General features: G+C 38.1%; 2 protein-coding genes across 4 annotated transcripts in view; one reads left to right on the top strand and one right to left on the bottom strand.

The window, feature by feature from the left end:
- The first annotated feature begins 3 nt into the window (after positions 1 to 3).
- On the top strand, positions 4 to 15253 carry ZDBF2 (zinc finger DBF-type containing 2). 3 transcript variants are annotated; one of them, XM_088167872.1, is made up of 8 exons: positions 4 to 103; positions 1815 to 1921; positions 2514 to 2565; positions 3132 to 3183; positions 3749 to 3854; positions 4703 to 4830; positions 7915 to 10495; positions 10778 to 15253. In XM_088167872.1, the coding sequence occupies exons 2-8, from the start codon at positions 1820 to 1822 to the stop codon at positions 10817 to 10819; spliced, it is 3063 nt and encodes a 1020-aa protein (XP_088023998.1). In that variant the 5' UTR covers positions 4 to 103; positions 1815 to 1819; the 3' UTR covers positions 10820 to 15253. The 3 variants fall into 3 exon arrangements, with proteins under 3 accessions (XP_088023998.1, XP_088023997.1, XP_014735819.2); XM_088167871.1 differs by having other exon boundaries at positions 7915 to 10630; XM_014880333.2 differs by having other exon boundaries at positions 5 to 103; positions 7915 to 15253.
- A 5649-nt stretch (positions 15254 to 20902) lies between these two features.
- The window catches only part of DYTN (dystrotelin), a 129404-nt gene continuing 126397 nt past the window's right edge, over positions 20903 to 23909 (bottom strand). The window contains exon 15 of the mRNA XM_088167880.1: positions 20903 to 21036. The gene's annotated coding sequence lies outside the window, so the exon portion shown is untranslated. The remainder of the gene's footprint in view (positions 21037 to 23909) is intronic.

Below are 23909 nucleotides of genomic sequence, written 5' to 3'. Positions count from 1 at the left end.
CATTCCCTTCGCGGGGCGCGGCCCGCCGACCCGGAGCAGGAAGCAGAGGATGGCGTCCCTTGACCCCAGCGCGGCACTGAAGAGCGAACGGGGAATGATGGAGGTGAGACGGCGCCGGGAGCGGGGAACGGGGAGCGGGCGGACGAGCGCGCGGCCGCCTCAGCATCCCCTCAGCGCTCGGCGGCGGGTGCCGGCTCCCGGCGGGGCGGGCGCAGGTCCTGGGGCACAGCCGGCCCTGCTCCCTCGGCTGCAGGCCGGCCCTGCGGCTCCTGCGGCTCCGCCCCGGGCGGCGGGCCATGGGGCGAGGCGAGGCGGGCACGGCGGGCTCGGGGCCGGCGGGACGGGAGCCGCGCCTGGCGGTGAGGCCGCGGGGCAGAGGCCGCTCTGAGAGGAGCTGCAGCCTCCCTCCCTGCTTGGGGCAGCGCTGTGGCAAGGCAGGTCCCTCTGTTCAGGGCAGAGTTTCCCCTCTTGCTCTCCCTCTGCCTGCCCAGAAGAGCTGCTCTCAGGTGAAGGGGTGGTGGAGCTGTTCATGAGGTGTACTTTGTGGAGCAGTTTTTATTGCCTTTTCACACTTTTTGTTTCACGTGTTGCGGTGCAAGAGTGACGCTGTATGGAGAGTTGCCTTTGACACGCATATACTATCAGAATGCACCACTGTTATTTTGGTTTTTTTTTTTCCTTAGGTTTGTTTGGTTTTTTTTTTTTTTTTTTTTTTTGTACGTTTCATACCTTTCGGTTGCGTTATGAAATATTATTGAAGTTTTTAATTCTCTACCCGCTGTACACAGAATAATTCAGTGAAGCCAAAATGAAGCATTAGTTTTAGAGACAGCTGCTAAAATAGCTTGGTTAAAATTTTACAAAAATAAAGAGAAAAGGTTTTTCTCTTAGAAATTCCTCTAAGACAGTATGTGTTTCCCCATCCTCCCACATGCTGCAGTTACCACCGCTTAGCATCTTTGAGATGAACCTGAGTCATCATCATTGGTGTGTCGAGGTGCTTTAATCTCCTTTTGGGACAGTGGATGGGGATGAATGGCTATGGTGTCCCCTGCTGGCTGTGGAACCAATGTCTGACTGCCTCCTCTGGGCTTGCTACACTCTTGCCACACTTTTAGCTTTTTCACAAGGTTGTATGTTTATAGTAAGACTTAAAATAGCAGGAAGTTGACTTCAAGCAGGTAGAACAAGTTATTTTACATAAAGTGTCACTCATGGGGGGTAGTTTTCTGTGTTTTTCCTTCTCTTTCTTTCGGGTCCTGGCAGTGTATAGGAAATAGAACAGGATGACTGAGATCAGTTGATCTATCAAAAAAGCTTTTCTCAGCTGATAGATGAAAAGGTTTGTAGGAACAGCTGTGGTTTCTTGTTTGTTTTGTTTTTTAATATTATTACATAAATTGCAACACTATGAGAAGTAGAAAGAGTTTAGTGTTTTGGTGGGTTGTTTTAGGGGCAAGGGAGGATGTTTAAAGTTGAACTATTAGGATACTTCTTCTCACCATAACTGCTGTAACAGCCCAGGAATTCTATTATGAGCAGTGCATAGTCTGGGAAATGACAACAATGTTTACTACACAGGTCCCATGAGGAAGAAAGAAGAAACAAAGTTATTCCAGAAGGAATGGTTAACATTTATATAGGAAATACTGTCCAAATTACTTATATATTAAAAAAGATGTGCTGCTTCAAAAAGATTTATCCATTTGTTCAACTGTTTGCAAAATGGTAAAAAAAATTTCCATGCCTTAGGGCATGGAAAACATGCATTATTAATGTTATTTTAAAAGGCTTTTTAACTTCCATGTTGCCAGATGGGATGAGAGAAGTATCCTGCGCTGCAAATGGCCTCCTGTTCGACATTTATTGCTTGCTAGTCTGGAGCCAGCTTTGGTGGATGAGGAAGGCTGGTGATTCTAAGGTAGGTACTAGAAAGCTGATTTAATGCTTGTGTTCCATAGTAAAAGGCCTGTGTGACATCTGGAAGTCTTTTGTGTTTGGACACCCTAGCATGTAACTGTTGCTGCAGTCATATTTTTATTAAAAATTGTGAGGTTCAAAATTGATTTGCAGATCTTTTGAGTAGTAAGGATTACTTTTCCAGCCTAGATAATTACTTTGTGTCGTGTAGGTCTCATATTGGTTTTCTTACATGTATCTCCTGTCTTAATTGTTAAGGCAACTTAGGAAATTAGGTAATTAAATTAATTTGACAAGATTATTGCTTAGTAACCCAACAGAGTGTGGGTTGTACTAATAAGTATAGTATTTGATTTCATTAATTAAAAGTTAGCCTCTTCTATCAAAGCTAAAATGTATTGTTAAATGTAGTATTAGGGTAACCTAGTAAAACAGAAGTTTCTTTTTAGAATGCAGCTTCATTTAAATCAAGTATTGGTCTATAGCTGAAACAGTTTAGAGCTTCTAAAGAGCTTGTAGCTTGGACTGAAGGAGGACCTTCAGGATACAGTGAGCATGAGGATGGACTGACTGTAAAAAATTTTTACTTACAGATGTTTGAGAGAATCAAACGATCTGATGAAGCTTCTGCTTCTTCAGCACAAGGTAAGAAGTTGAAAAAGTTCAAAGTAGTTTTTGTTGCAGTTACGTTTAAAAATGTAGTAACTGCCAATAGAAGCATTAGTTCACCTTGTAGTTCAATTGCATACTTGGATTTCTTAAATTTCATTATGGAACTTAGATGGAAGGAGTGACTTCTGAATCATCTACAAAGTTTCCATATAGGTGTAATTTTCTTGTCGAGTTGTAAGCTGTTTGAGACACTACATTTTATCTCAGTGATCATGGATGTTGCAGTACCAATGTAGATCGCCTAGTCTTGAATGCAGACAAGTCAGTAGAAGAACTCACTCACCTCAGCTATGAAAGAGTAAAGCTGATTTTATGAAGTTGTTGGATGAACTTTGCAGACAAAAAGATCTCTTCATGCTTTTTTGAAGTTTCTAAACCTTTTATCTTCGTTAAAAATAGTAGTTTTGACAAATGCAATATAAGAGAAGTAGCTAGCTGCAGGTAAAACTCTCCATCTCCTTGATACTCTGTTGTTTTTTGTGTTTTGTACGTGTGTTTGGTTGGTTTATTTCTTGGCTGTTGTTTTTGCTTTTCTTTAGGAATCCAAAGACATGGTGTTGAGGGCTCTCCACAACAGGACAGCAGTAGGAGGTAAGTTAGGTGATGATCTAACTGGCATCTAGCTTACTGCTTGCCAAAGTAAAATGGGAAGAATCTGCTTTTCAGCTTTGTCTGTTACCTTGTGTAATGGTATTTTTGTAGACACAAAATGGATTAAGTGTATGACTGTAGGTCTTTTGTATCTTACACCCACATACTGTTAAAAACTGTGGGGAAGGCACATTGTAGAGCCCCAAACTACTGTGTGGGTGTCAAGTGTTTTTGGTCTTTCTTTTATTTCAAAATACTAACAAACAGACAAATTAAAAGATGACTCTGCCTTTTTCTTTAGTGGCAATTATTTTCAGATTTCAGCTAACTGTGCCATCAAGCTCTTATCCTTTGTTCTGCATTTAGGGAAAAAGTTTTTTAGTGAAATTTGCTTGAGACTACTTTAAAATGCATAGTCCCACTTACCATTACAAATCTAAAATAAAAATATTTATCTTGCAAATTTTTCCCGTCTCTGTAGTAAGATAGATATTTAGAATTTCCATGCTAAGGACATGGATTAATCAACCCAACATGTGTTGATAATATTACCTGCTTCTTTCAGTTTACACAGAAGAGGACAAGAACATCCTCGGCCTGGAGCATCCACTGTGCAAAATAGACAAGGATACTGCAACTGTTGCCACGTACACTACAGTAATCTGGAACAGGTGAGACAGCTCCTGCATAATTTGGCAGCAGATAGCAAGGAGTACCTAAAGGCTTTATGAGCTTATAAATATCAATTTCTACACTGAACAACCAATACTGAGTGGAAAATTAGCAGTTTGTGAATTGTACAATACATGCCCTGAGGAAGATACCTTGCTTATTTGTTACCTCTTGTAAAGGATGGCAGTGTAGTGGCACAGCTGCTGCAGTCTGCTTTTCCGAAGTGCCACACAGCTCTGCATTGCATCTATTACGGGTTTTCCTGTGTCTTTAATCTTGAGATCTCTATATATTTTAAAGTATTAAGGTTATAGTAATATGTTAGATATCAAGGCTAGAGACGTTTGATCAACCATTTTCAGTTCTTTTTTCTGTCTCCTGTCTTTCAGACTTGTTAAATTAGAAAGCAGAAGCCTATTTAATCTTCTACACTTAAAAAAAATTCTTGTTAACTAGAGTGAATTGTAGGGTGTTTGCTCATAAGAAATTCAAGAATATTATAAGTAGTTTATAGATACATTAAGAGTATTTGTTTTGGTTAAGAGACTTGTGAGCAGCTGTGAGATTTGTGAGAGTAATAGTTAGAAGAGATTTGTCAGCAGCTACCAGAACCACTAATTTAAGTTCCAATCAGAAAGATGTTTCAATACATTTTAGTATTGTTTGAGACTGCCTAAGGATACTTAAATTCTTAATTAATATTTTAAAATAGTAAAAGCAGATTTTTCTTTTTATTCAAATATTTTCATAGCAATGGTGTAATGTTTAACCTGGGAAGGAATTTTTAGGAATAGGCCTGTGTGTTAGCAGTAGTATTAGACTAATCATCTGTTGTATCTCTCACCAGCATATTTTCAGCTCCCAGCACAGACATTTTACAACATACTGTAGGAACCGTATGGGTACCAGTAGCTTGATGGAGCGTTTCCTGCAAGATGTTTTACAGCATCATCCCCACAGATACCATGACAGCAGGTATAATACAGAAGGCTTTTTTCTTAATGTGTTAGTGGAATGCACGTGTTATGAATTCCTGTTTTTGTTCTACTGCTGAGCAGTAAATTCAGCTCAGTTGAGGAGAAGCTTGCTCAATGAAGACAATTGCTGTTTATAGCAAATAAACAAATAAAACAAATAAATAAACTTCGCTACTTACGGTTTTGAAACAGCACCACTGATAGCATTTAAATGTGAAGACTTGAAAAAAGAAGGAATATGTAGGTCAGCACTTAAAATGGCAGACTAATTTGCAAATTCTCAAAATTTGAGCTTTACATATTTCATTCTAAATATTATAATCCTGGGGTTTAGATATATATATTTTTTTATCAGTATATTTTATGGTATGTTTTGAAATTTTGGGTTTTTGTTTGTTACTTATGTCAGGTAAGTATTTACATGTTTATTTTTTTATTATCCTTGCAGTTCACATGTTCAGTTAATACTTGAATTACATTAATTGGCTAATTCATTAACGCTCAGATTTTGAAAAGTGTTCTCTTTATCATGTGCATGTTTCAAGAGTGATAAGAGGATCAGTGTCTTAACTTTTTCCCTGTAGATGAAGGAAAATCAATTAAATCTCATTTGTTATATTTTGAAAGGCAGACAAAAATCCCAGTCTGACCTCAGTAGAGTACAGTGTTTGTCTTACAACTCTGCTATATGTGTGACAAACAAGCAGAAGGGTATTTTGTCTGATATTCTCAGGGATGTGACAGCATTCACTAATGTGCACGTCTATGCCAAACTAGCCCAGGACATGATGTACACATCACTACAAGTAAATAAATTGTCCTCCCATCTTAAATAATTAGATTTAATTGCACTGTCTTGAGAACATTCACCAATTTTTTGCCATGGGACATACAGGATTCAATTTAAGAAAAGTTATCTTGAGGTGTCACTAATACAAGGTTGTTCCTTTGGTGATTGAAACCTACTAACAAGGAAAAACAATCTACTCATGTTCCTCTAAGTTGTTGGAAGGAATAGAATGAGAAAAATGATGTACACAATCTAGATTTAAGTTGGAGGAAGAAGGGGGAAGAGTAATCCCAAATCTAGACAGAGTTTGCAGGTAGAAAAGTAAAGATGGAAAAGAAAGCATGAGTAGATTTATGTTGTGTTCCTGCTCTGGAAAGAAAGTCGTGTTCTTAACTGACACCTGGGGTAAGATGTTGATTCTCTTTCTCATGTTAAAACACTTTGATTTATACACTGTTTCACTCAGTACTTTAAATACCTGTTTTTACTATTTAGCTGAATTCATACAAGAGATCTTCCTGTGTCATTTTAAAAGAATATGGAAATATTTGTAAGACTTGATTTGTTTTACAGAACCAGTATATCTAGTAGTTATGTGGAAAAAGGAAAAATTCATCAGAGCTTTGCCTTATACTGAATTTCAAAGGATATTGTTGTTCTCCCCCAGTAAAAAAACAAAACCAGACACCCACAAACCACCAAACCATTCCTCCCTCCAAACTCTTGGTATGTAAGTTTTTTACCTAAAGAAATATTATTGAGCATTTTAGAAAGTAAATCTTCATTCTACTTAAGGGGGTAATTTGTAGGAAAACAATCAGAAGTTCCTAACTATATAAAACTGTAGTTCTGTTCTCTTCCACCCAGGGACATTTGCTTAATAGTAATTTTTGATAAGTGCTTGTAGGCTGTTAACTGAGCTAGAGACCTAGGAATTTGATATAGTTTCTCCATATGAAAATCTATTTAGTTTTATATTCAGTCATTCAGCAATGTCCAGATGCCAGGATGCAAAGATGTTTCACACAAAGATGAAGAACTCTGAAGTTAGGAAGTTAAAAGATTACTTCTTTTGCATCTGGCATTCCCTTTAGGTCCTGTTTCAGAGCTTAGGTGACCAAGAATTCATGCAAGAGCAAAGCTGCAGTTCAGCTGACAGGCAGTTTGATCATCTGATGTATTTGATTACTTTACATTCATATTGTAATAGAAATAATACTGTTCTTTTTGAATGTTTCATTATATGAGGTTTCTCTTGCTTAATCAGTCCTATATCCCTTAGCTGGATGTATGTATCTTAGTTATATAACCAAGTATATACCTGTCTAGATAAAAGTATGTACTCTTAGTTATATAACCAAGAAAATTACTATACTATAAAACTTTTTCACAATACTTCTGTTAGCTGATGTGTGCCATGTATTAAAGTAAGCATTCATTTGGGTCTCACAAGGTCTGGTTATAATTTCTAAGTGAAACACACTATTCTTTTCTTCAGTTATATTTCCATATTTTCAAAATAGTTTTTGTTGGTTTTGCCTTGCTGCTACACATTGAAGCCTTATGGGTTCCTGTGTTGCATAGGAAACATAGTCCATGTCTTTCAGCTATGTTAATTCTGCAAGGCACAAACTCTTGTGTTTGAGGTAGTCCTAAAGACAGAACTGCCAGTTACAGAATATATAAAATCTGTTGTCACAGCAATGGTGAACAATCCTAACTTGGCTTCTTACAGGAGTGAGTCAGAAGCTGTGGTATGTCTGTGAGAAACAGTAAACATGGAATTCCTTGGCCACGTGTGAGAATTCCTATCAGGCAGCCATGTTTTGTAGGGAAAAGGGCATTTATGCCCAACAATGGTTTTGTACTGTGTCGTATTATGTTCCATTGTTCTACAAAAGCTCGATTTTAAGTAATGATAGTATGACTCATGAAATCACCTCTTTATAGGTTTACCACTTCAAACAAAGGAAGTATCTTTACTTTTCCTGCTTTGCTATATTTATAAAATTATTCTAATCTATGTTTGGCTGTTCTTAATTGATGATTGCATAGAGAGGGTGATAGAATAATGTCCACATTGTTATCTCTAGCTTTGTGGATCATTTCCCCCTCCGTAATTATAAAAAAATTGAATATCTCTGCTAGAGTAGCAGAAACAATAATCTCAGTTTGTTCATTAGAAGAGATGCAGCTAGGTAATGACTTTTTAGAAAGCCCCACACTGCTGTTGTTTGAAAAATTTTAGGCATATTTGCAGTATTTATGTAAACTGTTTTTTCTCCCCTTTAGACCAACCTATGATGACATGCCACTCCCCGTCACTCTGGAGGCTCCTAGGATTTCTTGCCTGTCCTCAGAAGAGATGCAGAAAAAGAGGAATAGTGAGAAACAGGAGATTTCCAGAAAAGACCAGGAGTCCATTCATGAAATAGGCTCTTCTGTTCCATGCCTGTCTCGTGAGGGCACAAAGAAAACTCTTGTTACACAAGCAGGTTTTCAAAAACTTCAGAGAGGCCAGGAACGTGTTCCAGGAATATCCCAGCAGTCTACTGGCATTTGTAGTGATAAGAAATGGGTAACTCCGAAAAATGCTCGAACTGCAAATCATAGCCATGAAGGTCAGTTTACAACTGTGAGTCCTGTACCTCAGCAGTTTTCTCTCAGTCCTACAAGCCACAGTTCCTCTGTTAATCCTAAAACAGGAAAAAACATTAGGGATTTGGCAGCATCAAATCTGCTTCTGCATAGTGGATGTGATGAAAGAGCAATGGAGGTGTGCAATAGTGATGTGATATTGAACCCACGCCTGAATCCTGCTCCAGCACCGCTTCACCCAAAACGCCCTTCAGTTCCTCATCAGAATCCTACATGCAGCCACAGCAATTCTTCCTTTGTTACCTCAGGTCAATCTCTCTCAAAGCGAGATAGTTTACGAACTCAGGATGAAACTTTGGTGTCTGATCTCCATCTCAGGGATACTGTGGGTATCAGCAGCTCCCTAGATCTTGGGACATCCCCACAACTAGCAAGATGCAAAAACATGAAGACAAACAGAGGTGATGAAAGTTCAGTGGATGAAACTATTGAAGATGTAATTTTGAAATACTGCCATGAAACTACACCTGAAGAAATTTATTTCAAAGAAGAGAATAATCCCAGTGTACCTTTTTCATCACTTCTGGACCATACTAATTTAGAGGGCTCTGACATGAGTTTTGACTGTGATACACCGATACAGGTAGGAACAGATTTACCCAAGGCAGCTATAAAAGATATAGAATTCCTGAAAGAGGTCAAAGTATGTTTGCAAGATAAAAACTATGGAACACAGCTGTCTTCTGTTTTAAAAACTGAATCATTAGAGAAAGTAGAAGCAGTGAAAAAGGATGTCGTAGTTCATACCGAAGAACCAGTTCTTCCAGCTCTGCCTCACGTGCCTCCTTCTTTTGTGGGAAAAACTTGGTCTCAAATAATGTATGAAGATGATATAAAAATTGAAGAGCTCGTACGTGATTTCAGAGAAGGTCGTTTTCGCTGCTACTTTAACAGTGAATCCTCAGCCAACTGTACAGGGAAGAGAATGAAGAAAAGAAAGCAGAAGGATGAAAAAAGGATCAATATTATTGAGGGTAATAGAAAAGAAAGTGCACCAGTTAAAGCATTGCCAGAATTAAATGATGCTTTAAGTGGTGACTCTGATTTTGATAACCCATCTTTAGCCTCAGATACACTATGCAACCCACAAATTGTGAAAATGCCCAGGAAAAGGACATGGCGCCTGGCTTCAAGGTGTCAGGTGGTTAAAGTCAGCCATGGCACCCAAACAAGTGTGCTGAACTACCCTGTAGCAAAAAGGAAAATGTCTAGAAGAGAATCTGATCCAGCTGAACAGAAAGCAAGCATTGCGTGGCTGGAGAGTGAAAAAACTCCGAACATGAAAACTAGACTATGTGCCCTTAAGCTTCCAGAGTCCTACAGCAAGATCATGAGTCCTGTACAGCCCAAGACAGTGGTGTATGTACTCTCATGCCCAGAGGTAAAACAGTGCAAAGGTAAACCTGTAGATATTCCCAAAATGAGGAAAAATCACCACTCCACAGATAGCAAGGACTCTGTAAGGTATAAATACAAGCAGTGTTCTCTCAAATATTATGACCCACTGACAAATCGAATTCTGAAAACGCCTCCTAAGAGTACAGTTGGAGAAAACGCCAAAAAGCCCTCTCATGTTCGACAGCTTTTCAGAAGTCTCAGCTTTGATGCAAACATGAAGAAACTAGCTGATACACAGAGAGAAAGCATGCCATCAAAGTCACTCAATTGGTCAGACTTCTGTAGTTCTTCTCCAGCATCTTTCCTGCCAGATCAAGATAAAGGGAATGATGCAGCCTCAAGTCAAAAGGCAGATGGACCTTCTGTTTCCACAGAAAGAACAGATTGTCTTGTATCTGAGAACTCTTTTAAACACCTAATCATTTCACCTTTGAACTCTGTGATAGAAGGAGACTATAGATTAATTCCGTTTAATAGAATTACCAAAACTCCTCTGACCTCCATCAGGAGCGAGTGGTTAGAGAGAGAGACTCCAAAAGCAATATGGACAAAAAAAGAAAGCACTAATAAAGAACCAGTTTTTTCCAGAAAGGCTGCAGGATCTAAGTCTGTCAGATGCACTATTGGGAGGAGAGGAAACAGAGTAACCACAGGCAAACAAACGTCCAGAACTAAAAAACAGCAGAAAGAGGGGATGAGAAGACAACTTCAGCCTTGTGCCCAGAAATCTGATTTCTCCATCCATAGGTACCAGACAAGGAAAACTACAGTGGGAAAGCACCCTAAGAAAGAAAAACCTGATACTAAAAAATTAAAGGTGAGGAGGAAACCAAAAAGGGCCTTTCTTAACTCAACAGTTGTAACAGGGATTCCTGAAAAAAAGCAGAAAGTCACATCAGAATCTTTTCCCAAGAAACCAGAGCAAGCTTCCTCCAAAGTCAGGAACTGGGAAGTAAGTGGAGATCGGGGTCATCCTGGCACTGTGAGCCGGCCCTCTAGAAGAACTTCTGCTGTACCACTACTTCGAAACTGTCTTATTCTACCAGGTGAGAGCTAGCTACCAAAAGAACTTTTTCTTTTCTTTTCTGTTTTTTTATAGCCAGCACCTGGAAGAAGGAAGGGGAAAAGAAGGAGGTCATAGACAACGCAGTTGAAGTGCTAGAACTCCAGAAAGCGCCAAGCCAGTCTCATGTGAAACAAATACAACTATAGACTCAGCTCTTGTTCCTGGAATATGGGGACACAATATATTGCACTGTTCTACTGTGTAAAGCTGCAGAACTTGTGTATTTTATTTAAAAGCACTTAGAATATTTACTAGTCTTCACCTGTACATCAGCAAAATGACCTTGAATGGTATCATATTGTTATTATGGTATTATCAGTGCGTAACAGTGCACTATAATAAGGTAATTTAGAAGCTGTGTTAATTAATTGTGCCTATTTTGATTTTTTCACATAATTCTAAAGTGCAGAAGATGACTCAGTTGCTATGCTAGAAATTTAATGAAGATACATCAATCGGGGCTGAACTCTATGTATTTTGTGTTTGTGTATATGTGCACCTTCTTCAACACATAATATATACTTGCCTGTGGAATGGCATTAAAATTAATACAGTATGATACAATTCAGATCAATTCAGTGCTTTCTTGAAATGAAATATAATTTTACACATTTTGTATTGACTTCTTTGTTCCTGAAACCATGTCTAAAGCATTTTTTTTTGGACTAAAAGTCACTGTGGGCTCTCACCAAGCAATAATGGCCCTTGCTGGTAAGGAAATATGTCTCCTTAGAGGACTGTTCAAATGGTGGTGGCTGAAGTGAAATCTCGAATTCTAAAAGAAATATAGGATTAGGTTTGGGGGTTTTTTTGTTTGTTTTTAATAGCTTATTGATTAAGCCTGTAGGTGAATTTCACATTCCTTAGTGATGGGGCTGGAAAAGTTATAATGCAAACAAATAGCAGTAAGTTGTTTTAGAATGTCAGACTTGAGTTTGGGGTTCTGTGCTTTTCTGTCTTTATTTGGTGTAGCATTGGTTAAATTTTTATGGACTAGAATTCAAACTTTCTTTCTAAACTTTCAGTAAAATATTTAAATAAACCTGACACAGCATCCATCTAAATGTATTAGAGTTTAAATATTTGGTTAAAAAACCTGGTTGAATTAAAATTATACTCCATAGAGATTCATGTTTGGCCACTGATGTTCCATCTACTATGGTTTTATGGCAAAAAACCCCAAACCCGTGGGGTTTTAGCTTAGTTTTCTTTCTTTTTTAATAGTTGTTATGATGACAGTTTATTTAATGTGGTTAGGAGACATAAAGCCAGTCTTACGAGTGTTTCTGTGCTTTAAAACCCAAGATTAATGGTTCATTTATAGTAAATTAAGCACGTAGTTAAACATCATCATAATCCAGGTTTTGGTTTTCAAATCTTCAATTTGATCTATATTATAATCTATTTTACCTTGAAAGTGTTCATAAATTCTCTAGTGGTACAGTACGTTTATCAGAAAACACAAGAAAATCATGGAAAAGGCCAGACCCTGCTATCTCTGACATTGAATATATCTGTGCATTTTCCCCTCAGAAAACAAAACCGTTCTTGATTCTTCATTCTTCTTTCTGAAGTGTCAAAGGCCACAGATTTGGACTGATATAAAGATGGACTTGGAAATTATTCATTTTAATATGCAGTAGCTGAAGGAAATATAAAAGCTGTCATCATAAACCACGTTCAGAGAATATTTTGGGAATCCTTTTAATGTATATGCATATTTCCCAAGATAAATAAAAGATGTGCATGTCTCAGCTGCAAAGTTCCTTTGCAAGTCAAATACGGTCTGACAGATTTTTTTTAATTTAATTTATTTTATTTTTTATATAAAAGTTTATTTCTGTGGATGAATTTTCCTCTGGTTGTCAGTAGACACAGAATCTTATGACTATTGCAAGTCACTGGAAAATGAAGGGCTATAATATAAATTCTTATAGCCCTCAACTAATTGTGCCTGTATAATTTAATATTTTGTCTAATATAAAACTGATGTTTTTAAAGCAAAGTTTTAAAGGAATGGTTTTTATAGAAAGGCTACTTTTTAGATAAAGCAAAAGAAGATTTTTAAATAAAGTTTGTTTTAAAGCAAAGCTTTAACTATAGATAAGTCCCATTCTAACATATTTTTATGATACAGGAATGTTTTCCTATCTAACTTCATCCATCTTATTTTTCACAGTATTTCACATGTGAAGAGCATGAATTATTTTTTGTGTAAGTTTTAATGCACATTGTACTTTAAGAACACTAGTATATATTTGTTTAGAGTCTAAATACTGTTCTCCGTACTCATTTATTGTACATTTGTCTTACTCCAGTGCACAACTCTTCCTTGAAATTTTTAGTAATAAAAATGTGTTGAGGACTATAAAATGACTAATATTTTTAGACTGTAATGTGTTTGTTTTCTTTTTTTTTTGGTTTTGATAATAGACCCTCTTATCAGGGTGGGTTTTTTAGAGGGAAAATGTTATATTTAAATAAAAGTGTAAGTAGCTATATATTTTCCTTAAAAAAAAAAAGAAAAATAAAAAAAAGTATGAAATGTAAGAATTTATTAGAAGAATAAGACTTGAGGTACAAGTCTGGAAACATTTCTGTGGTTGACATTGTGAAAATAAGTTTTACTGTAGGCTTGGATGCTAATCTGTGCCTCGCTTCTGAGTGTTCAGAAACCTCTTCTGTGCATGCTCAATGACCACTAGGAAAAAGAGGAAAGGCTGTGATATGAGAAGTAAATGCAGAAACTGCTTTGGAAAGAGAATTATGAACATACTTGCAAAACAAAATATTGCAGAGATACTCAATAACATGTGCAAGAAGTAGAAAATTCTGGGGTCTTGAGAAATAGGCAAGCACTTTCCTGTTAGATAAGTCATGCATTTCTGCTCTTATGGAATAGAACATTATTTCGTTAGCAGCGTGGCTGATACTTCAAAACATGATTGAGAAGTCTACACAAATGGCAAACTTGAGAACTGAAATACTTTCTCTCTGAAATTGATGGGTGGGTTGGTTGTTTTTGAGTGATGCTTCTTGTTTCTGTTTTTGTTTGTGTTTCTTTTTTCCTTTAGTGCTTTTTTGTGGAGGGAAGATTGATTCTTTTAATGTTAGTGGACAAAGATGTTTTCTCAGTATGTTTGCATGTCTTAATATAGAGAACCAAGAAAAGAGGTAGAGTAGAGAGGAATAAAGTCATGCTTTTAAAATTAAATTGGCAGCAGTTACATCCAGTACCTTCTTTAATAGTTGAGAAAAATGTTACCATGCCTTCTTCAATACATATGCCATTTTGACCTGTAAGTTTGTAGTTTTTATTACACATTTCATAATTTTCACAAGTTTCTCCCCACATAAAGTACTCATTCAACCTTTCAAAACAATCTTATTCTAAGCAGATAGATTTTTATTAATCACTAGTATTGTGAACCATGATTGTGACCCAGTCATATTGTGCCAGGTGCTAGCCAAACAAAATAGCACTCCCCAAAACTCTAGATATCTGACACTTGCACCTCACAGTCCTTCAGTTAATTTTCTGATAAGATTTTTTTCTCTTGTTCTTTCTGACAGGTTTGTATGCAATGTTCTTGTAATTGTGTTGTGAAAATACCCCTCTCTGGGAGTCAGATAAATTAGCTTTATAATGATCCTATGGCTTCATCTGAAGTTGTGTTTAAGTTTCATGCTAAATTTGTGCCCAAATGAGACTGTGTTTTGTGGGTTTTATGTTCTTGTTATTGATAATATCTTTTGCAGTAATTTTGCTTGATGTTGTAATTTTTTATCTGCTTCTCTATCTCTCTGTCTGTGGTCATTTGACACAATGTGGTTTTGTAAGGATACAGTGATACTACAGACTCATCCAATGTTGTTTCTGGATGTTCTTTCTCTGTATCTTCTGCTCATTTTATTTCAGATTTATTGTTTCCATTGTTTTTCTCAGTCACGTATTTGGATTTCTTTTTTTATGTTGTAAAGAGCTAAATTTCAGGGCAGTATGATCTGTTTGGAAGTAAATCAGTGACAGGTGACAGAAGAGGATGTTGTCCCAGTCTGAAGTGCAGAGGGCAGATTGGCACAGGTGCTCCTGTTCTTGGGTGCCTGCTTTACTTAACTGAATAGTGTGAAATAGGAGTTGGATGATGATTCTTGATTCCTTTGCTAGTCTTCCTTTTTTTTCTCCTTAGGGTCACTCTGCCTGAGAACAAAGTAATCTGAATCATTCTGGAAATAAAGGTTTTTCAGCTTTTGATGTTTTGGGGACAGATAGGAAAAGTAAAATGTATGTCTCTCACTAATGTAACTAAAATAACTAAATTTTTGTCTTTAATGTTTTATCTGCTGAATTACAGCATTCCTGATAATATTTTTCAGAAAAAAAAATTGTAATAGCATTGTTCTGAGCATGCCCAGAAGCGAAGGTTTTGTTCCTTGTTTGTTTTGCAGTTATAAATTCATTCATTCCTTCAGCAGAACAAATCTTGTTTTAATAAAATAAAGACGGAATATGTGCTTTTGGAGTTTCTTTATTCTAGAAGTGGAATTTACCTTGAAGCTATTTGCTATAATTTGTTGTGGAAAGAACACCACAGAGTGCTATGGAATAAGCTACTACTGTGAAGGCAGACAGTCGTAATTTAAACAAGTGTTCACAATGGTGTGATATCTTGACTCAGTGAAGGCAAGATTCATCCAATTCTGTGCCAGCTGAAGCAATGACACCCTAGGATGGTATTGAAAAGATGACAGATATATTTAAAATGTCTAACTTCATTTTGGCAGCATGAAACCATGGAGCCCCACATGGCAAGCCAAATCCCTGCAGAGTTTACTCATTAAGAGTTTTTTGAGAATGTGCACTTACTATGTGAGGGCAGGGGCTGGAAGTATTAATCAGCTTTCTACTTTATGCTAAACAGTTTGGCATCTCTAGTCATAGACCAAATTAACACAGGCAGAACTCTCTTCAAAACTGTGCAGCAATACTTCTAAGAGTATGGTAAGCAGATCACTGGAATGCCTTGAACGATATAATACCTTGTTCTATAAATTTGGTAATCATTTGCTGTTTGCAGCATGGCTGTTTAAACCAGTGTGATCTTTTGCAGGAGCAATGCACACAGATGTGTCAGATGGCTGAGAGGCAGAAGGATGTGATTTCCTGAGGCTTTAGTAAGTCATAAAATTTCAGGACACACTTTGCAGTTTTCAGTCCATACTCTAAAATAGCCATGTGTTATGTAGTTGGCTAAAGGAGGTCAATACTGTGCTATCAAATAATGATTAACTAAAGAAATAATTGTTCAAGCACCTAAAGTTGGAGTTACAAACATTATATACTATAACCAAAGTTTAAGTCAGGTGATTGACCTTTCATGGGAAATAAAAGCAATTAACAATATGCTTAAAGAGCGTATAAGGGAGATCCAGTCCAAACTGGTGTGTTTGAGAGTTATGATGGAATTAATAGCATAGTTTTAGTTGGCTTGGGATTCACTGGAGTAATTAGTGTTATAATTAATGTGTTTTGATGGTTCTGGAAGTCATAATTATTTTCTTGGAGTGCAGAAGCATTTCTTATGAAACGTTCGAACACATCATTTCTGCAGTTTGTGATTTAACAGTTTTAGCACTTCTAAACTTAGGTTCTCTTTTGTCAGTGTTCTACGCTTAAGGAAAACTGAAAAACAGCTTTTCCCAAATGCTGGGATTCATAAGCAGGTTTTTCAGTATCACACATCCTCAAATATAATTGTATTTCGATGTTTTAAAGCTGGTCAGCTTCTTGTATGTGCTGTGTCATACTTCATTAACGTTGGCACTGGTGCGTCTGACAATGTTGGTTATAGCTTACTGAGTTATGATTAATATTGTGCAAAAAGTTACAGAATCAGAATGCACCCTTGTTAGCTCATGCAGAGCACTTCAATACTGTGCTGGCCTGGAGATTGTGCTGTAAGAATGACAGAAGCTGAAGCTGTGGATGCAAGGCATGTGTATGAGTTGGTTTTTATTACACTGAAATTTTAAGATGAAGAGGGAGGTAGAAGTGATGCATAAGACTTAAATGTGTATTTTAGATTGGTACTAGATCAATGAATATTCAGCTTTGGGCGTTTTTGTTTTGGTTTGGGTTTTTTAGTGTTTATTTTATCTGAACCTTGGCAAACAGTTGTCAAAATCCATCTACTCCTGCAGTGGTGCAGCTCAGAGTCTATCGCTCACTCGTCTGATATGTTACTTTTATTTGCTTAATGCATGGATAAAACTTCTCTTTACTGCTGCTTGTTTCATACTTTACTGGTAAGAGGGGAGAAATGTTTATAAAAAAGATTGTGCATGCACAAGAAAAGTTGTAAGGCAGTACATGGCTACCAGCAGATTTCTCCACATGCCAAAAGGAGTTCTGTTAAAATTCAGGTCTAATGGTAAGTAATAAATCAGTTGCCCAAATGATGATAGAAACACTTTTCATTTTATTAGCATTATATGCAATCTGTATATAATTAAAAATAAACATACTGACTTTTTGGTGACAGTTATTTCATGGAGTTCTAAATGTGTCTAGTGCTTTAATTTTTCTATCTGTTCTAGCAAATTGTCATTTTCTGAGTTATTGCCAACACACTCTAGCTCTGATTGACTCTGAAGTCGGGGTAATAATGGAGTCAAAGTCAGCATATTTTTACCTACCACAATTAGTTACTGTTCATACAGCACTTTCTGTGGATGTAAAGAACTCTTAAGTGTTTAATATTATCAATATTTATCTTCTGTATTATTCTTATTTTGGACATTAGTGTTAAATGTATTTTTAAAAATGCATGGATACATTTATATTTTGGTGAATATAAATGTGTATTTGTCATTCCTAAGCACAATGTTTTTAATTTTTAGAGCTCAAAGGAAAGCACTAATGAAATCGTATTTTATGTATTTTTATTTCCAATTATACAGAGACTATTCACTTTTTCTGTGCTTAGCAAATTTCTATTTTTCCTCCCTCACTCTCCACCATTTAAAAATAAGAATTAATCTGCAATGCAGAGTTCTCCATCTTTATTTTCTCAGAGTAGGGTGTGATGAGTGTCATTCAGCTGTATCATGAAGATGGTTTTATGTAATTATGTAGTTATTTCATATGCCTTCAGAATTACCTCTGCCTTTTCATGGAAGCTGTAAAGGGGAGCCAAGCATCTCTGTCTGGCCCTCGTCCTTTTGTCTTGTTTTATTGCCCACCCCATCCTTCTTGATCTCCCTGTGCAGCCAGTGGGTCAGCTCTCCTCATATCCTATATTTCATTGAGCTCTACAGTATGTTGGAAAACCACCATTTTTAATTCATAGGAAAAAACTAGTTGGAATAATTTTCAGCCATTTTTTTCCTGTAAGAGACTCACGTTCTAGTGCATGTGTGGGGAAACAACAAAAATCTGACTTATATTTTGGCAAGCCTTGTGTTCCCACCATGTCCCCTAAGCTCGGAGAAGTGCAGTAAGGGCTGAGGTTGGCAGGCACCTCTGGTGTCCGTCTGCTCCAATCCCCTGCTCACAGCAGGCTCAGCTGGAGCAGGCTGCTCAGGGCCAGCCACATCCCACGGATTCTGAGCATCTCCAAGCATGGACATTCCACATCCCATTGCCTTTTTGGGCCAAGAAAGTTGGATGTGGATCTTATTTTGCAGTTTGAATATGTGAATTTAATAAATACAAAAGAAACTTTAGTGTTGCTGTGTCTGTTCCAGTTGAGGGAGGGCAATGGGACATCAATCCAGTAGTTACAGCCCAGATCATCTAAGAGCTAACTTCTGTCATCAGCAAGCTTCTGTCAGTTCAAGGGGACATACTTCTGAGCTGTATCTGAAATCTGTATCATTTTGTGCTGATTCAGAGCAGGTATAGCAGAATATTCATCCGTGTGGTTGGGCTGAAATCGCCTGATGTCAACGCAAAGACCTTCATTCAGTGCCAGGGAGGAGCCTGGGTCAGGTCCCAAGCATGATGTGCCATTCCCTGAGGTATCCAGTCCACTATTCCTACTCCAAGAATATTTGTTCATTTTACTTAAGTATATGAATTGTTTTGGTACACAGTTATCAGTAGAGGAAAAGCTTTGCAACTATAGCACACAGTAATTTCACCACGAGTCTACCTGCCTGACCCAAGAAGTGGAGTTGCATTACAATTTCTTACCTGCTGCTTCCAGTTAAGAATCTATTTGGCTTGCTTTTCTTCAGTGGCTTACATGTTGGATGGTGTAGAATCAAAGAGCATTTCCTATCTCTCTGCCTGGAGCCAAAATGCTAATTCTTCCTGTGTTCTTAACTGGTGCTTTGATAGTGTGTATCACAACACAGGGACTGCACAGCCGGGCTGCCAGCCTATGTTCTCCTCCCAGCTGTGCAGCTGCTCCAGGCAAGCTAACTATAGCTTTGTTTTTGTGAGTGGCATGTCAAAGCCATCTATTTATAAACCAAATTAGAAAATGCCTTGGAACTGTAATTTTTCTTTCAGGCCTCACTTCTAGCTCTCCAGAAACTCAGTATTCCATATAGATAGATTTAGCTATGAAATTTGAACTTTTCTGAAAAATAAAAGATAATATATTGAAAAAAACCAAAACAACAAAAAAAAACCTGTTAAATTATAAAATTTTGGAAAATAGATAGAGGTCAAAAACAATTTAAAAATATTTTTATACATTACCTGTAAGATGAATTATGAAGGATGTGCAGAGGCACTAATAAATTACTCATATATTTTTTTCAATTTTCCATGATTTCCAATTAGTTGTTTATCTTGAAAGTATTTCTTAGAAAGAAACTGGTATTATGCTTGTTTTAAAGGCTTGAAAAATGAGGTAAGGTAAAATGCTTGAGAGAAACATTTTAAATGTTCTTACTGGTTTTGACCTCCTTCAGTTTCAAATCAAAATGCATGCTGACTAATGCTAGAAGTTTGTAATGGTCTGGATGCTGATCTAATATTTGCTTCGTTTTTATGACATCAGGGCCTAGGTAACCTGAAATGAGTATCAATAAAAATGGCATTCAACACAAATGGAGATCCTTGATCATGAGCGGTTAAGCAACCTTCTCAAATCCACAGAAGAAACACAAACCCTCCAATTCTTTCTGACTTATAGATCAATATATCAGTATTGGAAGGACTCAATTTTTCTTCCTACTTTGTAGGGGCCTGGGTAAAGCTGTGGAATTTAGATCTGGATTACACAGGTAGAACTACAGTAAGACCTGTGGATAATATTTCAGTCTGTAAGCAGCCAGCCTTTTTTTCTGCAGAGCCATCCTCTGAACGTGAGCATGAGGAGCCTGTAGACTACAGTTACCCATAGGGGTAGGTGATGTTAGGAGTCCATGCACATGGTTCTGGGAGGGTTTTCTGCATTAAATAATAGACTTCTCTCACAGATTAATCTATAACTAAGCATTTTCTTTTAAATATGAACGGCTCTGTGCCACTTTTAGAACACTTGGATTACTTTGTTAAATTATTAACCAGTTTTTATTGTCGGTAGGGGAGTTTTTGTAGAAATTAGAGCAAGATCTTACTCACTGGTTATTTTTAAAATGTGCCAGTGTGAAGGCTTGTACTTGTGACAAGGCTCCTGAAGCCTAACAGATCTGTAGTACAGATTTTAAAGGAATTACAAAAATTAGAGATAGAAAACATTCTTTTTAGGCATAAAACTCCATCCGGGTTTGGTGCTTGCAGTGTATTTGATATTCTGCTTCTGAAACCAGTGGATGTTGAGGCTGTTTAGCAGCTCTTGGTTAGTTCTTATTTTATTTCAGGATATGGCTAGTAGGCTGTGAATATTGAAGCAAGGGGAAAACTGGTATTTAAATTTTAATTTACTGATAAGTATTTTCTGCCTTGACACAAGACATGGGTTGGCAGTAGGCTGTATGTCATCTTCTTTCTCTTCTGCTTTTTCTATCACTTGCAATAGAGGCTGCAGGTAGAGAAGCACTGAGATCTTGTTTTTCTTGAAGGTCTGATGGGAGAGAACTCCAGCTGTAGGGGCATAGCTAAGTGGATTACTGTCAACTAAATATTTGGAAGTCCTTACTCCCAAATTCTCCATGATTTACCTGGATGATACCAATGTACCTGTTATCCATAAATTCCAAATTCTGGGCTAGTGGAGTGTGGTCAGGCATGAAGAAATCTCTGTAATGATGTCTGCCAGATCCTGAGCAGCTCAGCTTCTGGACAGAAAAGACATAGGCTCTTCCAGAACTGTAGCTCCATCCTCTTTGGTCGGCAACTGAAAACAAAACAAGTCTGTTTTGCTTCAAACTGCAATGAAACATAGTGCAAGAATATATAAAAATCCACCAGAAAAATGGAATTACTTTTCTGCAGAGTGCAACTTGTCTGTTATAACTGAAAATATTTTGGTGAAGGAGGGTGTAACAATCTAGAATTGAGAGAACGTGGGTGTCTCTTCCTCCAAAGCCCTACAGCATTACTTTTTCCAAATAAATTTAGAAGTCCCTGTTTTACATTTTACATGCCTGCTCCAATTTTCCTATTCAGCAGATTAATCATGAAAGTATGCTGAACAAATATGGATGTCATGAAAGTGGTTTGTGAAATCTCTGAGAACTTGCATTACATGGCCATTTTTAACTAGTGTCAGTGTGCCCAAAATTAAAATTTAGGATTCAATAACATCATTTTCAATATTTTGTTGCATTTCTACCTTTCGTCTTTGCACTGTGCAAAACCGGATTTTATTTTCAATGGAAAATTACTAAAATTTCAAAATTGGATATGGATGTATGCTTTGTGTTGTTTATATAGCAAAATGCTCTTCTGACATTGGCAAGGCATATTCAGCAGATGGCTGGGGAGAGTCTAATCCTCTCCCTCCTGGCACAAGGAATGCTAATTAGTATGTGCCTTGGGCAAAGAGCCTTCTAGATATTCAGCCACCTTTCCTATTGGGGCAGAAATGTCTGCTGGAGAATGTAATGGAAAGAAGTCCATGTAAATTCCTTGAGGACATCTTTACTGTAAAAATTAAAAAAAAAAAAAAAAAAGGTAAGAAGTCTACTATCTCCAAATGTCAGATGGAAAAGTAACAGGCCTTGCTGGCAGCCTAATGCAGATCATACCGAGGATTCATGCTGGGTGGATCTTGGGCTTGGCAGGATAACTGGGAAGAGATTACACCCCTTTCATCAAAGCAGAACCAGTTTTCAGGAGTGGCAGCAAAGGATATCTCTGTCTCCTCCTGAGGAAGCCATCTGAGACTTGTGAAAGATGTGGTAGGAGGGTTACCAACGAGTACTTTGCACTTCTTGTCTCATTATTTGCAGTTTCATTGAACTGATGGTGAAGCATTGCAGCAAAGGAGCCAGAAAGAGGTCAGAAAAGACTGCTTGCTGGACGTGGGAAAAATCATTCCATGAAACCTGAGACATTCCACCATGAAAGTAACCTAGAGAGCTCAGGTCCTTCCAGAGCTGTACAAACAGGGAAGGCAGCCTTGGTGCTGATCCAAGGTCCTTGTTTGCAGCTGCCTCATTTCCAACAGCGACATGACAGGAAGCCAAGGGAGGAGAAAGACAAAAGGAGAGAGCGCTTGTCCTAACACCCGCTGGGACCTGGCTGTCCTTGCCCAACTCCTGCCTTTACTGAGCCCTTGTCTGCCCCTGCCCCCACTCAGCATGGCAGTGAGTATGAGAAGTGACCTGGCTGCAACAGCGATGCTGTGGGGCTACTCCTGCCTGATCTGGTGGGGTGTGGGAAAATTCAGAGGTGCTGACTGGCATCTTCACTGGCAGTGAATTACCTCCAAACAAGAGCTTGAAGATGGCCATGGGCCAGAGAAGGAGACCAGTGCCTGACCCATGTTCCTACCTGTGAGTGTGTGGTGGGAGCATTCCGGGCTGGTGGGAGGGAACCAATCACTCAGGAGCCTCCTTTGTCTTTTTGTATTTCCAGCAAAGGCCTTCAGACCCAAACCATGCAGGTCTTGGACGGGGTGTTTAGCACTTTTCCCTGTTCATCCTCAGAGTCTTTTACTCAGGAACTTACTCTGCCAAGCTGATTCTCCCCAAAGATGCCTGTCCCCAGAATGTTGATGGCACTTTTCAGCCTAGCATCTGGAGCTCTTCTGTGGCAATGGGCCAGCTGGGAGAATCACCCTGCTCACAGTTTACATGGGCAATACTGACAAGGTCTGGCTGGTATGGTGGCATCAGCCAAAAGAAACCCCAAAGGAAGATTATTAGTTATCCAATACCTGTGCTTTTTAGAAGTTAAAGTTGTTGCCACCTGCTATTTACCGTCTTAATACTCTATCAGCTGCTAAAGCTTCTGTGCTGACTCTTTCACTTGCCCCTTAAGATGTCATTTCTGCTCACAGCCATGTGTGCTGTCATTGCTCCTGGCCTGTGTCGCTGCTGCTGGGAGCCCTGCAAGGTCCAGTGCCAGGGCTGCACTGGGAGCAGCTGAGAGGAAAATGGGGCAGTCCAAGCTGTGGTAACAAGCTGGCAAATATGCTATCTGTACATCCCTGCTATGTGAGCACATTATTTCCTCAGTGACCTAGTTTTATGAATAAAAAAGTCTTCCCTCTTCATAACTACAGTAACAGAGAATTTTTTTAATGTTCGCCACTATAAAGGAAAGGTTACTGTGTCTTAATTTTACTAGGTTGCTTTAAAACTGATAAGATTTTATGGAAGTTGGGACATGGCTTGTGATCAGCTGTCAGTTCTATGTGCACGCTTCTTCGAGAAATGAGTCTGTAGGGATGACTCAGGCTTGGCAACAAAAGATGTTCCCTCTGTAAAACAGTTACCTCTGAAAATGTAAGGCTGTTTCTTCATTGCTCTCTTGGAGAAGGGAGGGGATGATAAGATTGCTAGGATGATGATGATGAATATTTTAAATTTGAGCTCTCAGTTCAGCTATATGACAGCTCATATCAAGCCAAATAACATTTTCTACTCTGACTGGATAAGCACATTAGTGCTTCCAGTACAGAATCTAGTTTTGGCTCTACAACTGGTTGCCTTAACACATTTGTCTGTGACCAAAAGGGTTCCAGAAACCTGCATTTAAATGTCACTGGAAGACTATTTGTATCTTATCTAAGCCCAGACTGAGGGCTGTTACCATATGCCC

This window comes from Sturnus vulgaris, chromosome 7 (assembly GCF_052056855.1).
Source record: "Sturnus vulgaris isolate bStuVul1 chromosome 7, bStuVul1.hap1, whole genome shotgun sequence".
Lineage (NCBI taxonomy): Eukaryota > Metazoa > Chordata > Aves > Passeriformes > Sturnidae > Sturnus > Sturnus vulgaris.
The sequence above is the reverse complement of the archived record's forward strand: the minus strand, read 5'-3'. Positions and strand labels throughout refer to the sequence as shown.

Coding starts and splice junctions, on each gene's coding strand:
- ZDBF2 (XM_014880333.2), top strand. CDS start 1,820: ATGAGAGAAGTATCCTGCGCTGCAAATGGCCTCCTGTTCGACATTTAT. Junction 3,184..3,748: donor CAACAGGACAGCAGTAGGAG/GTAAGTTAGGTG, acceptor TGCTTCTTTCAG/TTTACACAGAAGAGGACAAG. Junction 3,855..4,702: donor ACTACAGTAATCTGGAACAG/GTGAGACAGCTC, acceptor ATCTCTCACCAG/CATATTTTCAGCTCCCAGCA.